At 42.1% G+C, this 18,255-nt stretch overlaps 1 protein-coding gene across 12 annotated transcripts in view; it reads right to left on the bottom strand.

The window, feature by feature from the left end:
- Positions 1–13,841, bottom strand: part of LOC139381095 (LIM domain-binding protein 1-A-like) — a 29,937-nt gene extending 16,096 nt beyond the window's left edge. For 8 of the 12 annotated variants that reach the window (XM_071124364.1, XM_071124365.1, XM_071124357.1 and 5 more), the window contains exon 1: positions 13,763–13,841. In XM_071124364.1, the coding sequence (XP_070980465.1) occupies positions 13,763–13,790 (28 nt within the window). In that variant the 5' untranslated portion in view covers positions 13,791–13,841. Of the gene's footprint in view, positions 1–6,627; positions 6,973–13,762 lie in introns of those variants that run through there. The other 4 variants (XM_071124359.1, XM_071124361.1, XM_071124362.1 and 1 more) reach the window with 2 other exon arrangements.
- Between the last annotated feature and the right edge of the window lie 4,414 nt (positions 13,842–18,255).

Here is an 18,255-nt window from a genome sequence, read left to right as displayed (position 1 = left end):
AAAAAGTGCTTCATGCCAATGACTCCTTATATGGCTGTGAATGGGCTACGAATGAGCTTACGCTACGTATTCCCCAAGGTGTCTACAGCATTGTGATGTCTTTTTACGCATTTATGTTGAAGAATAGCCGTAAGGGACCACATTCAGCAAGTTGATGATGGCTCCCGCAGAAAATCTTGCGTAAAGTACACAAGTAGCCATTTTTCCAATCGCTTCTTATGAGAAACCAATTGTCCCGGTGGATATTTTATCGAATAGATATGTGAAAAACACCTTGAGGATTGATTCTAAACAACGTTTGCCATGTTTCTGTCAATATTATGGAGCTCATTTGGAAAAATTTTGGCGTTGTAGTGACTGCATTTTCCGGTCGATTTCTCAGCCAAACGTGAAGAACAAACGGAGCTATTTCGCCTACAAAAATAATATTTTTGCATAAAAGGAACATTTGCCATCTAACTGGGAGTCTCCGGAGTGAAAACATCAGAAGTTCTTCAAAAGGTAAATTATTTCATTTGATTGCTTTTCTTATTTTCGTGAAAATGTTGCCTGCTGGTACCAGAGCCTAGCATAGCATTATGCCATGATAAAACTTAAACAAATGCTTGTCTAGCGTTGGCTGTAAAGCATATTTTGAAAATCTGAGATGACAGTGTGATAAACAAAAGGCTAAGCTGTGTCTCAATATATTTCATTTGTGATTTTCATGAATAGGAAGATTTTCTAGGAAGATTAATGTCCGCTGCGTTATGCTAATTAGTTTGAGGCTATGATTACGCTCCCGGATCCGGGTCACTTTACCCTGCCTTTATGTACATATGTACATATCTACCTCAAACACCTCGCACCCCTGCACATTGAAATGGTACTGTTACTCCTGGTATATAGCTTCATTCTTCAAATCAAACCTTAAAATCGGTCAAACACACGGTGAACAGATGTTACTGCGAGTGTAGCGAAATGCTTGCACTTCTAGTTCCGACAGTGCAGCAATATCTAACAATTACACAACTACCTAATACACACAAATCTAAGTAAAGGAATAACGATATATACACTACTGTTCAAAAGTTTGGGGTCACTTAGAAATGTCCTTGTTTTTTTAAATAAAAGCACATTTTTGCCCATTAAAATAACATCAAATTGATCAGAAATACAGCGTAAACATTGTTAATGTTGTAAATAACGGCTGATTTTTTAAACGGAATATCTACATGGGCGTACAGAGGCTCATTATCAACCATCATCACTCCTGTGTTCCAATGGCACATTGTGTTAGCTAATCCAAGTTTATCATTTTAAAAGGCGGATTGATCATTAGAAAACCCTTTTACAATTATGCACAAAAACTGTTGTCCTGATTAACTTCGATGAATAAGGTGCCCAGAGTAAACTACCTGCTACTCAGACCCAGTTGCTAATATGCAGATTATTAGTATTGGATAGAAAACACTGAAGTTTCCAAAACTGTTAAAATAATGTCTGTGAGCATAACAGAACTCATATGGCAGGCAAAAAAACTGAGAAAAATCCAACCAGGAAGTGGGAAATCTGAGGTTTGTAGTTTAAAAAAAAAGTGATTGCCTATCCAATATACTGTCTATGGGGTCATATTGCATTTCCTAGGGCTTCCACTAGATGTCAGTCTTTAGAACGTTGTTTCAGGCTTCTACTATGAAAGGGGAGCAAATAAGAGCTGTTTGAACCAGGGGTCTGGCTGAAAGCCTTTAGCTAAGTCTCGCGAGCGAGCTCCGATCCCTTTCGTTTCTAATGACAAAGGAATTGTCCGGTTGGAATATTATTGAAGATTTTATGATAAAAACATCTTAAAGATTGATTATATACACATCGTTTGACATGTTTCTACGAACTGTAATGGAACTTTGACTTTTTGTCTGGACTTAGTGCCCGTGCCTTGTGCATTTGGATTTGTGAAGTAAAGGCGCGAACAAAAAGGGGGTATTTGAACATAAATTGACAAAAACAAACATTTATTGTGGAACTGGGATTCTTGGGAGTGCATTCAGATGAAGATCAAAGGTAAGTGAATATTTATAACACTATTTCTGACTTTTGTGACACCTCTCCTTGGTTGGAAAATAGTTCTGTGGCTAGGCGCTGACCTAACATAAACGTATGGTGTGCTTTCACTGTAAAGATTTTTTGAAATCTGACAGCGGTTGCATTAAGGAGAAGTTTATCTTTAATCGCATGTTTAACACTTGTATCTTTAATCAATGTTTATGATGAGTATTTTTGTAATTAACATTTAAAATGTGGCTCTCTGCACTTTCACCGGATGTTTGTTTGAAACAAAGCATTTCTGAACATAACGCACCAATTTCAAACAAGGTTTTTGGACATAAAGATAAACTTTATCGAACAAAACACACATTTATTGTCTAACATGGAGTCCTGGGAGTGCCATCCGGTGAAGATCGTTCATTTTAACGCTATTTCTGTCTTTTGTGAAACCTCTCCTTCTTTGGAAAATGGCTGTATGGCTCTCTGTGGCTAGGAGCTGACCTAACATAATCGCAAGGTGTGCTTTCGCCGTAAAGCCTTTTTGAAATCTGACACTGTGGCTGGATTAACAGGACGTTTATCTTTAAAATGGTGTATAATACTTGTATGTTTGAGGAATTTTTATTATGAGATTTCTGTTTTGAATTTGGCGCCCTGCAAATTTCACTGGCCGTTGGCGAGGTGGGACGCTACCGTCCCACATATCCCAGAGAAGTTAAAGAAGCAATAAAACTGGCCTTCTTTAGACTATTGTGAAATGCTTACTTACAGGCTCTAACCAATAGTGCAAAAAAGGTATTAAGTGAACAATAGGTAGGTAAAGAAATAAAAACAACAATAAAAGACTGGCTATATACAGTAACGAGGCTATAAAAGTAGTGAGGCTACATACAGACACCGGTTCGTCAGGCTGATTGAGGTAGCATGTACATGTAGATATGGTTAAAGTGACTATGAATACATGATGAACAGAGAGTAGCAGTAGCGTAAAAGAGGGGTTGGCGGGAGGTGGGACACAATGCAGATAGCCAGGTTAGCCAATGTGCGGGAGCACTGGTTGGTCGTCCCAATTGAGGTAGTACGTACAGGAGGAGTGTATAGTTATAGTGACTTTGCATATGATAAACAAAGAGTAGCAGCAGCTTAAAAAGAGGGGTTGCGGGTGGGGGGGCTCACAATGGATAGTCCGGGTAGCCATTTGATTACCTGTTCAGGAGTCTTATGGCTTGGGGGTAAAAACTGCTGAGAATCCTTTTTGTCCTAGACTTGGCACCCCGGTACAGCTTGCCATGCGGTAGTCGAGAGAACAGTCTGACTGGGGTGGCTGGGTTCTTTGACAATTTTTAGGGCCTTCCTCTGACACCGCCTGGTGTAGAGGTGCTGGATGGCAGGCAGCTTTGCCCCAGTGATGTACTGGGCCGTACGCACTAACCTCTGTAGTGCCTTTGCGGACAGAGGCCGAGCAATTGCCGTACCAGGCAGTGGATGCAACCAGTCAGGATGCTCTCGATGTTGCAGCTGTAGAACCTTTTGAGAATCTCAGGACCCATGCCAAATCTTTTGAGTTTCCTGAGGGGGAAATAGGCTTTGTCGTGCCCTCTTCACGACCGTCTTGGTGTGTTTGTGGACCATTCTAGTTTGTTGTTGATGTGGACACCAAGTGTTAGGAAAATTATGATTAAATGACTTAACAAATAATTTTAAATGGAACTGTAACTAAGTAAACTTATTCTCTGTTTTATTATATCTGATTAACAATATGAGTTCATAAGAAGGGATTGTGTGACACGGACAAGGAGTAATTAAAGTTAATGAACACCATTCCAACTAGAAAGAAACGAATGGGTTGTGGATTAAGTAAGCAGATAAGGTAGTTAAACCTATGGTTGAACCGACGAAACTTAGCTCTGGGGTGTTTAGATAAGACAGTGAGTGCATTCCTAGGTTCTGTTAATTAGAACTGTCAGCTAAGTGGGGATCGATAATGTTGAGGGGTCAAAAGTTAATTCAGTTGTGTGTCCTGTGTATGTGCTGGGGAGGGTCAGAATAAACCTCTAAAGTTCCCTTTGACCCGGTCTGGAGGAGGAGATTAATTTTAGGAGCAATGAAATTACGTCATGTTATTGTATCTAAACTGTCGCTCGTGGTAACGTGGGAGCGCGCTCCGAGAATAAATTCTGTTACCTATTATTGATAAGACTGGTCTCCGTCTATTTTATGCAAACAAGAATCTTAAATTCTCATGAAATAGATTAAGGGAATTCAATTAATGAAAACACATTGGTATATTTAAATTACAGTAACACCAAGGAACTTTAAGCTCTCAACCTGCTCCACTACAGCCACGTGGATGAGAATGGGGGTGTGCTCGGTCCTCCTTTTCCTGTAGCCCACAATCATCTCCTTAGTCTTGGTTACGTTGAGGGATAGGTTGTTATTCTGGCACCACACAGCCAGGTCTCTGACCTCCTCCATATATGCTGTCTTGTCGTTGTTGGTGATCAGGCCTACCACTGTTGGGGTCGTCTGCAAACTTAACGATGGTGTTGGAGTTGTGCCTGGCCATGAGGTCGTGGGTGAACAGGGAGTACAGGAGGGTAATGAGCACGCACCCCTGGGGAGCTCCAGTGTTGAGGATCAGCGTGGCAGATGTATTAGCTAGGTTGCCACTTGTTGTTCGCCTATTAAAATTGAACTTCAGGTCATGAAAATAAATAGCTAGCCAGCTACTCAACCCTGTTGCGCAAAGCTAATATTATAAGCAGCCAGCTAGCTTCATCTGGCTAGTGAGGCTCGACCGGACCGGATTATGTGTTGGGACGCTAGTCACAATAAGGATTAGGCGCAATAGTGGAATTTGCGGTTTGCCTTCAAATTAAAAGTATGTCATTGACAGCAATGCAAATTAGTACAAATAGTAGAATTATGACATACTTTTATTTTGAAAGCTAACCTCAAAGTCCACTATTGTAGCTTATCTTATAAATTAGGGTAATTTTAGATGACACCAAGCTACATACAGTTGAATTCGGAAGTTTACATACACTTTAGCCAAATACATTTAAACTCAGTTGTTCACAATTCCTGACATTTAATCCTAGTAAATAATCCCTAGTAAACAATACAGCCCGGATTCGAACCAGGGACTGTAGTGGTGCCTCTTGTGCTGAGATGCAGTGCCTTAGACTGCTGCATCCGTGTGTGTAAACTATTCAACTGTACTAGAATTCTTAAGATCATCGGTATTGGGTTTTTTTGGCAAGGAAAATATCAGATATCGGCCAAAAATGTCATATAGGTGCATCACTCCTAACAATACATGCAAATCCCCCAAAAAGTAAGAAAGGAACTAAGAAATATCAAAATATTAGAAAGAGCCATGTCAGAGTCCGGAAAATATATGTATACAATGGTGTATATACACATTATGGAGAGTACATGAATAGAAAAGGTGTACAGCTGTGGTTATATGGGATGAGCCTCGACTAGAAAACAGTAAGTACGCAATTCATTGTAAGGTTGTATTCGACACGTGACAAGTAAAATTTAATTTGAGTATATACGTATTAGGTGTGTAAAACGCTCTCCGTCTGATGGCCCATATATAGAAGGGGTGACAGACCTCTCCCCTCTTCTCCAGATGATAGCCTGTGTGTGTGTGTTGCCCCTACTACAGAAACTGATCTAAGGTCTGCTTTGAATGTTCTCTTCAATGGGATTTGGGGAGGATAAGCTGATCCTATATCTGTTACGTTGGGCCCTACAGATATGATTGGAGATGGTGGATTAACACTCCCCTGGTGCTTTTCCACTGAGATTTAACCCCACACTAGTGGGTCGCCAGTGTTTTTTAAATGAAAGCTCAAGTGTAATTATGTTTCCATCAGGAGTGTGACACTACATACTTTTTGTTCTGTAAGGTGTTAAAGTTAACATGTAGCCATTGTTATGCAAATGCAGGCTAAAAAGCAACGTGACCCAGAACCTGGGCTTGGCCCCAAGTCCAGGAAGGTCCGCTGGAGCCATGCATGGCCCAGTGAGACACAGGTGACGGCCCGGGTAGAGATCGAAACAGAGAAGTCTGAGCCTTTTGGGTAAAACCTCATTGGAAATACACCATCCATGTTTTGCTATGGAATACGGGGTCACACTACAGAATATTAAACCACCATGGTTAGAACGATAATTTAATCATTTAAAATCGTCCATTGATTTGAGATTTAAAAAAATAAACAGAAAGGCAGCATAATTATATCGTTAGCATTAAAGACAATGGAAGTCACAGAGCTGAGAACTATTCACCAACTACATGGTGAATTCCTCATTCATTGTCTTGATTAATATTAAGAATGCGATCAGCTGAACAAAAGATTTGACTGAAGCTGATGCTGACAAGCTAGCTAAAACAGCAGCAAGATTGTCTTGACCAGTGTGGCAGTGATTAGCTAACTGGCGTTAGCCAATGCTAAACAAGCTAGCTATAACGTTAGTTAGCTGCACGGACCACACTTGAAATGTGCCTTATAATATCATTTCTACTTAGACTGTAACAAGGCAAGTTAGTAACTAGTATAGTAAATTGCTAACTTTTATCCACCATACCTGCACAGAATGATTCACCAAAACGCGGTGTTCTTTCCAACAGTAAAAGCACTGCTCGGTGTTAGCAGGCTAGCTTGGATGCTAGCCGTCCCAATTTGGAGCACCTTCAGCGTAGTCGTTATTTCCGTTTTCCTCTCCGAAACAAAACGAAAAGCAAAACAAAAGTAAAAGCGAATGAGTACGTCCTCGGTCTCGTTATTTTTGCACTTACAAAGTCGCGTTTTTTTTAGGCAACCCAGATGTTGAAAAGTGGGGATCTAGCCAGCTAGAGACGGAGCCAAACCCTTTGTTCCTAACCAGACGCGAACAATGGCCCCCGTCTCTGCTCTTACGTCTCTCCTCCCTGCTTGCGTAAACATTCCCTCTGCAGAATGGGCTCCCCCTATCGTGTTTAATCGAAACGTAATCTGCCTTTACAACACCCTCCCTCCTATTCACAAACTAATAGCTATGTAGTAAAGCTCTAAACATTTGCTATGAATTGTAGGTGTATTAAAATAAATAATACAGTCAGTATCTAGCTAGCCTTTTTAAAACAATCACATTCACTGCCTCTCATTCAGTCAGTACTAGCTTACAAAATTAATGCAGAGAAAAAGTTTGAGTGTAGCACCTTATCACACACTGACTGATCAAAGAAGTTCAGCTCATAAATATGCATCTAATAAATTGGGTAATTGGTCAACATTGGTGATACCTTTAGGACAAAACCTGGCAACAGCTCAAGGCACACAAAGTAGTACTCCTACACTAGAGGCCTGACACGACAGCTCTGAGTGATGAGCTGATAACACCTCAGATAGTGCTGGAGGTCAAACCAAATATAATCCAATTTTATTTGTCACATCCGCCGTGTGGACGTTACAGTGAAATTCCTACTTACCAGCCCTTAACAAACAATGCAGTTTTAAGAAAGTACCCCCCAAAAAGTGAGGTAAGAATAACAAATAATTAAAGAGCAGCAGTGAATAACAAAAGCGGGGCTATATACAGGGGGTACCGAAACAGAGTCAATGTGTGTGTGTGGGGGGGGGGGGGGGGGGGGGGGGTTGGTCGGCCCAATTGAGGTAGTATGTACAGGAATGTATAGTTAAAGTGACTATGCATATATGATAAACAGAGAGTAGCATAAATAGTATGGGTAGCTATTTGATTTGCTGTTCAGGAGTCTTATGGCATGGGGGTAGAAGCTGTTTAGAAGCCTCTTGGACCTAGACTTGGTGCTCCGGTACCGCTTGCCGTGCGGTAGCAGAGAGAACAGTCTCTGACTAGGGTGGCTGACCATTTTGACCATTTTTAGGGCTTTTCTCTGACACCGCCTAGTATAGAGGTCCAGGATGGCAGAAAGCTTGAACCCGGTGATCTACTGGGCCGTACGCACTACCCTCTGTTGTGCCTTGCGGTCAGAGGCTGAACGGTTGCCATACCAGGCAGTGATGCAACCCTTCAGGATGGTCTCGATGGTGCAGCTGTAAAATCATTTGAGGATCTGAGGACCCATGCCAAATCTTTTGAGTCTCCCGAGGGGGAATAGGTTTTGTCGTACCCTCTTCACAACTGTCTTGGTGTGCTTGGACCAGGTTAGTTTGTTAGTGATGTGGACACCAGGGAACTTGAAGCTCCACTACAGCCCCGTCGATGAGAATTGGTACGTGCTCGGACATCCTTTTCCTATAGTCCACAATCATCTCCTTTGTCTTGATCACGTTGAGGGAGAGGTTGTTGTCCTTGCACCACAAGGTCAGGTCTCTGACCTCCTCCCTATAGGCTGTCTCATTGTCTTCGGTGATCAGGCCTACCTTTTGTTCAGGTGTGAAAGGACAGTGTGGAGTGCAATAGAGATGACATCATCTGTGGATCTGTGGGCGGTATGCAAATTGGGGTGGGTCTAGGGTTTGTGGGATAATGGAGTTGATGTGAGCCATGACCAGCCTTTCAAAGCATTTCATGGCTGCACACGTGAGTGTTGCGGGCCAGAAGTCATTTAGGCAGGTTACCTTAGTGTTCTTGGGCACAGGGACAATGGTGGTCTGCTTGAAACATGTTGGTATTACGGACTCATACATGGAAAGCTTGAAAATGTCAGTGAAGACACTTGCCAGTTGGTCAGCGCATGCTCAGTGTACACGTCCTGGCAATCCATCTGGCTCTGCGCCTTGTGAATGTTGACCTGTTTAAGGTCTTACTCACATCGGCTGTGTAATGCGTGATCACAGTCGTCTGGAACAGCTGGTGCTCTCATGCATGTTTCAGTGTTACTTGCTTCGAAGCGAGCATAGAAGTAATTTAGCTCATCTGGTAGGCTCGTGTCACTGGGCAGCTCTCGGCTGTGCTTCCCTTTATAGTCCTTAAAATAGTTTGCAAGCCCTGGTACATTCGACGAGTGTCGGAACCGGTGTAGTACGATTCGATCTTAGTCCTGTATTGCCGCTTTGCCTGTTTGATGGTTCGTCAGAGGTTATAGCTGGATTTCTTATGACCTTCCGGATTAGAGTCCCGCTCCTTGAAAGCGGGAGATCTACCCTTTAGCTCAGTGCAAATGTTGCCTGTAATCCATGTCTTCTGGTTGGGGTATGTACGTACAGTCACTGTGGGGACGACATCCTCGATGCACTTATTGATAAAGCCAGTGACTGATGCAGTTTACTCCTCAATGCCATTGGAAGAATCCTGGAACATATTCCAGTCTGTGCTAGCAAAACAGTCCTGTAGTTTAGCATCTGCTTCATCTGACCACTTTTTTTGACTGAATCACTGGTGCTTCCTTCTTTAATTTTTGCTTGTAAGCAGGAATCAGGAGGATATAATAATGGTCAGATTTGCCAAATGGAGGGCGAGGGAGAGCTTGTACGCATCTCTGTGTGTGGAGTAAAGGTGGTCTAGAATTTAACATGCTGATAGAAATGAAGTAAAACTGATTTAAGTCTCCCTGCATTAACGTCCCCGGCCCCTAGGAGCGCCGCCTCTGGATGAGCATTTTCCTGTTTGCTTATGGCGGTATGCAGCTCATTGTGTGCGGTTTTAGTGACATCATCGGTCTGTGGTGGTATGTAGACAGCTATGGAAAATACAGATAAAAACTCTCTAGGTAGATAGTGGGGTCTACAGCTTATCGTGACATACTCTACCTCAGGCGAGCAAAACCTTGAGACTTCCTTAGATATCATGCACCAGCTGTTGTTTACATATATACAGTGGGGAGAACAAGTATTTGATACACGGACGATTTTGCAGGCTTTCCTACTTACAAAGCATGTAGAGGTCTGTCATTTTTATCATAGGTACACTTCAACTGTGAGAGACAGAATCTAAAACAAAAATCCAGAAAATCACATTGTATGATTTTTAAGAAATTAATTTGCATTTTAATGCATGACATAAGTATTTGATCACCTACCAACCAGTAAGAATTCCGGCTCTCACAGACCTGTTAGTTTTTCTTTAAGAAGCCCTCCTGTTCTCCACTCATTACTTGTATTAACTGCACCTGTTTGAACTCGTTACCTGTATAAATGACACCTGTCCACACACTCAATCAAACAGACTCCAACCTCTCCACAATGGCCAAGACTAGAGAGGTGTGTAAGGACATCAGGGATAAAATTGTAGACATGCATAAGGCTGGGATGGGCTACAGGACAATAGACAAGCAGCTTGGTGAGAAGGCAACAACTGTTGGCGCAATTATTAGAAAATGCAAGAAGTTCAAGATGACGGTCAATCACCCTCAGGATGGGGCTCCATGCAAGATCTCACCTCGTGGGGGATCAATGATCATGAAGAAGGTGAGGGATCAGCCCAGAACTACACGGCAGGACCTGGTCAATGACCTGAAGAGAGCTGGGACCACAGTCTCAAAGAAAACCATTTGTAACACACTACGCCGTCATGGATTAAAATGCTGCAGCGCACGCAAGTTCCCCCTGCTCAAGCCAGCGCATGTTCAGGCCTGTCTGAAGTTTTCCAATTACCATCTGGATGATCCATAGGAGGAATGGGAGAAGGTTGTGTGGTCTGATGAGACAAAAATAGAGCTTTTTGGTCTAAACTCCACTCGCCGTGTTTGGAGAAAGAAGAAGGATGAGTACAACCCCAAGAACACCATCCCAACCGTGAAGCATGGAGGTGGAAACATCATTCTTTGGGGATGCTTTTCTGCAAAGGGGACAGGACGACTGCACCGTTTTGAGGGGAGGATGGATGGGGCCATGTATCACGAGATCTCTTCCCTCAGTAAGAGCATTGAAGATGGGTCGTTGCTGGGTCTTCCAGGATGACAACGACCCGAAGCACACAGCCAGGGCAACTAAGGAGTGGCTCAGTAAGAAGCATCTCAAGGTCCTGGAGTGGCCTAGCCAGTCTCCAGACCTGAACCAAATAGAAAATCTAACTAGTACTTTTGGGTGTCAGGCAAAATGTATGGAGTAAAAAGTACATCATTTTCTTTAGGAATGTTGTGAAGTAAAAGTTGTCAAAAATATAAATACTGAAGTAAAATACAGATACCCAAAAAAACTACTTAAGTAATCATATTTTAAAGTCCTACTTAAGTACTTTATACCACTGCTTATGAATGAGCGTGGCTCACTTCATCACTACACTACGAGCTCCTGACCTGGAGTGCACCCCATCACCATTATGTTGTCAGAGACAGAGGTGATATATGGATTTACTGGCAGTGGACTCATACACAGAACAAAGCCATGGGAGACACTATGTGGCAAACATTCCCTAGGAAAAAAAGAAAGTTAGGAGGGATGGAAGGTGGGAATAAAGGAAGGGGAATGTAAAGGGCATAAGAAAGTAGCATTTTGTATAATGGAAACAGGAGTGAGAATTCAACTACTAGCCTAATTCCAGGCCTGATTTTTGTCCCCTGTGAGAGGCATGTGCTCAGTCACGCCTAACTAACTGTTGCCTTCTGTAGAGGGAGAGATTGAGAGAGATAGAGAGAGATTGAGAGAAAGAAAGAAAGAAAGAAAGAAAGAAAGAAAGATGGAGGAGAGTGTGAGGGAACAAAAGAGGAGATTTGTGAAACAGCATCCCCCCTCTAATAAACCTGCTGAAAAACAGCTTGTCCTTTCTTTTGACCGTGGAGCCGAATAAGATTTTATTTTTTAATTGAACCTTTATTTAACTAGGCAAGTCAGTTAAGAACAAATTCTTATTTACAATGACGGCCTACCCCGGCCAAACCCGGGCGACGCTGGGCCAATTGTGCACCCAATCACAGCCGGATATGACACAGCCTGGATTCGAACCAGGGACTGTAGTGATGCCTCTTGTACTGAGATGCAGTGCCTTAGACTGCTGCACCACTCGGGAGCCCAAAATAACTGACAGTGCGATATGTTATTGGTGGATAAAAGCCCACAGGAAAACAGATCTAGTCTCAGCAGCACGATGCTGGAAAGCAGAATACTGTAGACATATGCACTCACACGCATACACAGCTGCACTACGGTGGGGCTGCTGCTATCAGGCTCAATAGAAACAACAATGTGTGTGTGTGTGTGTTCCTGTGTGTGTGTGTGTGCCTGCGTGTGTCCGTGAGAGTTCTTGGAAACAGCGGTACAATGTGCTTGTATGCCAGAACAGCCTGTTAAAGCCAGTAATCCCTATGCACTCCATTGTGTTTCCTGTACAATAGACACATTATCTATAGGGGGCACTATACACAAACATTTTAGAAATCATGACAAATAGGAAACATGATTTGGTGCCCTCTTGTGATCCTCCTGAATACCTCCTAACTTCACTCTGCTCCATCAAACCATCTGTGTCAAATCAGAATGCTTTACATAATTTAGTTTTATTCGACTGGAATACTGATCGAATTTACATCCTTGAACGTGGCAGTTAGCCTAGCGGTTAACAGTGTTGTAAACAGTAACTGAAAGGTCGCTGGTTCAAATGCCCGAGACGAAAAGCGGAAAATCTATTAATGTGCCCTTGAGCAAGGCACTTAACCCTAATTGATGCTGGAAGTCGCTCTGGATAAGAGCATCTGAATGACTGTAATGTAAAATGTAAAATTCCCCATGGGGAATTCATATTGAAACTCAGACGGTACCGGTTCTAACACAGACAGACCTCATTCAAAAGAGGGCTCACTATAGTCTCATTAACAAGCCATACCACTCAAACCCTGCACTCTCAGTGTTTCCTGTAAAAGGTTAGGCAGAGCTGATGATGGACTCTGCTGTGTGCTTCACTGCCAACAGGCTTTCATCTACACAGATCTGGGTCATGATCATTAATAGGGCACACAATGGAAAATGTTTTGTAATGGCAATCGGAAATTAGCATTTGTTTTTAGGATGAGTATTTGTTAATGTTACGTTCAGGTAGTCTCTGTTTCAGTCGACTTTCTTCCATTTGGTGACTATTGATCATGACCCTGCTGTAAGATAGCAAATTGTCCCCGCCAATGGATGTGTTGACTTGACAGACTTGACAGGTGTTAGGGCATATTCCATTAGGCAATTAATGAACATTGAATTAAGAAGATTTTGTTCCTGATGGGACTGACATTGACACTCCAACCCTGGTAGGCCTCATGCTTGTTCTGAATAGAGTGATTCAGACTTGGACATACTTGAATTTGCACAGGAAACTGACCAGGATAAGATACTGAGGCGAACTGTACAAAATGTCAGACTGACCGTTTCACTCAACAAATAAAGCCCATATATATATATATTCTCTCTCTCTCTCTCTCTCTCTCTCTCTCTCTCTCTCTCTCTCTCTCTCTCTCTCTCTCTCTCTCTCTCTCTCTCTCTCTCTCTCTCTCTCTCTCTCTCTCTCTCTCTCTCTCTCTCTCTCTCTCTCTCTCTCTCTACTGAACAAACTTGTCTGAGCAAAAAAACCTTGTGTCATTCAACATGGGGGAAAGACGTATCAGTGTATGTAGGAGCTAGTGAGCTAGTAATAGCTAGTGAGCGCTAGTAGCCGTTGTGCAGTCTTGCTGAGAAATGAAGTACACTGAATATTGAGTGAGGAACACACTGTAAACCAGTTGCTGGACTTGACCTTTACAGCAGAAAAGGCACACGAGAGAGAGAGACAGAAGACAGAGAGAGCAATAGAGAGTGAGAGAGCAGAGAGACAGAAAGCGAGAAATGGTGAGACTTACCAGGGCAAGCGCAGCCTCCAACAGACATCTTCTCACATGTTGTAGGTCTCTGCTCTGCTGGAAACAGCCGCCTCCAGTCCTCCCTCCATATGCAAGGATACACATGCAGAGAGAGAGCAAGAAACAGAGAAAAGTGAGGAAAAGGGGATAGAAGAACAGGACATATAATGAGAAGTACAACAGGATCTGAGCTCTCTTTTTCTAGCTCTATTTAACAATCAGGAAGTAGGAAATATAGTACTCTGGTTGGTTTATTAATATGCAAATTGCAATCCTCATGGGCAGAGATACATATGAGAGGGGGGAGACACACACGAACCATAGCTCTCTTGAAATCGCTTATTGTGGCAAAGATATCAGTAATTATGCGTATACAGGGCAACAGATATGCTTGCACGGGGCAACAGAGAGGGAAATCTTCTGTTTTTCAAAACGTATGATGTGCAGAGGCTATGCTTTGCAAACATTGAACGACTAAACATTGAATGACTAAATGTCAGTGCCGATTGGTGCCGTTTAAGAGGAGGGTGGATGATAATTTTTTGAGCATGGCATTATTTCTAATAAAGTATATTGGATGACTGTCATTCATATTCCATTCACTCAGCTCAACGTAACATCGATAGGTTTAGGCTACTACATGATACTCAAATTCTCCCTGTACCCATCATGAGGTTGCTACAACCTAGCCTATGAATGAAAGTTTACAACATAGGTGCAAAGGTCAAGATATTTTTTTGCAATCAAGGTGACAGACAGTGACACATTCAATACAGCCTTGCACACGCTTGCCTGCATCTAGCTGATCTAGCTGTAATCATTAGTCCAACAGCTGAAAATAAGAGGTTCTATTGGGCAAATTCAGGTATGTTTATCCCCATTTCGTTCCGTTTAAGAAACGTTTTTTCAACAGAATTGGCAGAATGAGTACACCCCAGATCACATGCAAACACAGTTCACTTTTATAGTAGCCACATAAAACATCATGCTCACTTCACTTGTTGTATATATAATTCCTTCTCGCAACTATCTACTCACTCTCCTCCTCTCACCTTTTCCCTTCGCATGTGGACTTCAGTGCACAACACATTAGCTGTCTGTGACCAGGTAAAAAACCTTTCCAAGGCAAACCTTCAAATTATGACCGCTAACCACAACACACAGCCTACATCATTGTCACCATATTAGCCAATGTCATAGTCAACATAGCTACTAGAACTAACGCATTAGTAAACCTGCTACAATCATGCGTTTTGTGAGTTTAGATTGTTAAACAGCCATCACTAACACAGAGAGGCTGCTGCCTACCGACAAACTTGAAATCATTGGCCACTTTAATAAATGGATCACTAGTCACTTTAATAATGCAACTTTACTCATGTTTACTTATCTTGTATTACTCATATCATATATATACAGTTGAAGTCGGACGTTTACATACACTAAGGTTGGAGTCATTAAAACTCGTTTTTCAACCACTCCACACATTTCTTGTTATCAAACTATAGTTTTGGCAAGTCGGTTAAGACATCTACTTTGTGCATGACACAAGTCATTTTTCCAAAATAATTTACAGACAGATTATTTCACTTTACCGTAAAATTGTAGACCTTATTTCACTGTAAAATTGTAGACCTCGACGAGACTGGTTCAACCTTGGGAGCAATTTCCAAACGCATGAAGGTACCACGTTCATCTGTACAAACAATAGTACGCAAGTGTAAACACCATGGGACCATGCAGACATCATACCGCTCAGGAAGGAGATGCGTTCTGTCTCCTAGAGATGAACATACTTTGCAAAAAGTTTGCAATCAATCCCAGAACAACAGCAAAGGACCTTATGAAGATGCTGGAGGAAACAGGTACAAAAGTATCTATATCCAAAGTAAAATAAGTCCTATATCGACATAACCTGAAAGGCCACTCAGCAAGGAAGAAGCCACTGCTCCAAAACCACCATTAAAAAAGCCAGACAACGGTGTGCAACTGCACATGGGGACAAAAATCGTACTTTTTGAAGAAATGTTCTCTGGTCTGATGAAACAAAAATAGAACTGTTTGCCCATAACGACCATCGTTATGTTTGGAGGGAAAAGGGGGATGCTTGCAAGCCGAAGAACACCATTCCAACCGTGAATCACTTGGGTGGCAGCATCATGTTGTGGGGGTGCTTTGCTGCTGGAGGGACTGGTGCACTTCACAAAATAGATGGCATCATGAGACAGGAAAATTATGTGGATATATTGAAGCAACATCTCAAGACATCAGTTAAAGCTTGGTCGCAAATGTGTCTTCTAAATGGACAATGACCCCAAGCATACTTTCAAAGTTGTGATAAAATGGCTTAAGGACAACAAAGTCAAAGTATTGGAGTGACCATCACAAAGCCCTGACCTCAATCCTATAGATAATGTGTGGGCAGAACTAAAAAAGCGTGTGCAAGGAGGCCTACAATCCTGACTCAGTTACACCAGCTCTGTCAGGAGGAATGAGCTCAAATTCACCCAACTTATTGTGGGAAGCTTGTGGAAGGCTACCAGGAACGTTTGACCCAAGTTAAACAATTTAATGGCAATGCTACCAAATACTAATTGAGTGTATGTAAACTTCTGACCCACTGGGAATTTGATGGAAGAAACAAAAGCTGAAATAAATCACTCTCTACTATTATTCTGACATTTCACATTCTTAAAATAAAGTTGTGATCCTAACTGACCTAAAACAGGGATTTTTTTACCAGGATTAAATGTCAGGAATTGTGAAAAACTGAGTTTAAATGTATTTGGCTAAGGTGTATGTAAACTTCCCACTTCAAATGTAAACTGTATTTTTTTGCCATCTATTGCATCTTGCCTATGCCGCTCTGTCATTGCTCATCCAAATATTTATATATTATGCCATTCCTTTATTTAGATTTGTCTGTATTAGGTAGTTGTTGTTAGATATTACTTGTTCGATATTGCTGCACTGTCGGAACTAGAAGCACAAGCATTTCGCCACACTCGCAATAACATCTGCTAACCATGTGAGTGGGACCAATAAAATTTGATTTGATTTGATAGCAGTTACACCAGTTGCCCTGGTGGCAATAAATTCATAAAACCAAAAGCTTACCTAGCTGTCCTCCGGCTACACCATGGTGCTACCCTACATAGTGCTGCTGAGGCTACTGTTGTCCTTCATTGCAAAACAGTGTTTTAATCAATTATTTGGTGACGTGAATATATTTAGTATTAGTTTTATCTAAAAAGGAAAACTTTTCAATGTTTCACTATTTTTAACTTTATTAATTAAGCTCATTTGTTCAACTTTGTAAATGGTGAAAATAGAAATAACCTCAAAACCCCCCAACTCCCCCCCTCTCTCACCCTTGTCCTCCCTCTGTTTTGTATCTGTGTGTATAACAGCAGTGTTAATCACTACAGACAGCATTGATTAAAAATGCAAAGCCCACCTGGGGCGCTGGGACACTGGAGACTCATGAAACACACACACACACACACACACACACACACACACACACACACACACACACACACACACACACACACACACACACACACACACACACACACACACACACACACACACACACACACACACACACACACACACACACACACACGTCACCCTCCAGTATGAGCCTTCTTAGCTGTCCCTCACCCTAGCTCACTTCTCTCTTTCTCCTCCCCTCTTTTCCCCTCTCCACCTCTCTCCATCAAGCGTCTTCTCTCTAACTCAATAATCTTACAGTCCACCTCATCACTATGTTTGTACACTATGTTTGCATAATGAACTTACACACAGCACTGACACACACTTACCCCACCAGACATGCCACCAGAATAAATTCAAGGAAACGTACACTATTATACAGAGCCATGAGGGCATGGAACTCCCTTCCATCTTATATAGCGCAACTGAACAGCAAACCTGGTTTCAAAAGACAAATAAAGCAACACCTCACGGTACAACGCCTCTCCCCCATGTGACCTACTTGTTGTGTGTATGTACTGACATGTATGTGTAACTGACACACATTACATGTTAATGTTTTTACATGTATGTAAACTGTAAAATCTTTTGCCTGTAATTTATTTTTTGTTATGTCAGACCCCAGTAAGACTAGTTGTCACCATTGGCATCGGCTAATGAGGATCCTAATACATCAAAACCAAGACAGACAGACAGACCACACAGTAGGAGCGGGGCTTCTCTTAACAACCTCCAGCTCTTTGTTATCCGTCTGTCAGGATCGATACGTTGAGGAAACAAAACAACCAATTTACAAAAATAACAACTGGGACACGACATTCCCTAAATGCTATTACGTGCTGTTTCAGAGCCATCAGAGCTGAATGTCAGGCATACTGTTAGACACATTTCTGAGGAACTATTAACACCCTCCCTAAGGCCTTTCCTATTTGTAGTCTCTCTCGCTCTCTCTCTCCAGTCAGGACAAAACTGAATTATCTCAGCTGACAGTAGAA

This window comes from Oncorhynchus clarkii, chromosome 23, assembly GCF_045791955.1.
Source record: "Oncorhynchus clarkii lewisi isolate Uvic-CL-2024 chromosome 23, UVic_Ocla_1.0, whole genome shotgun sequence".
Classification (NCBI taxonomy): Eukaryota; Metazoa; Chordata; class Actinopteri; order Salmoniformes; family Salmonidae; genus Oncorhynchus; species Oncorhynchus clarkii.
This window is presented reverse-complemented; position numbering and strand designations above follow the sequence as displayed.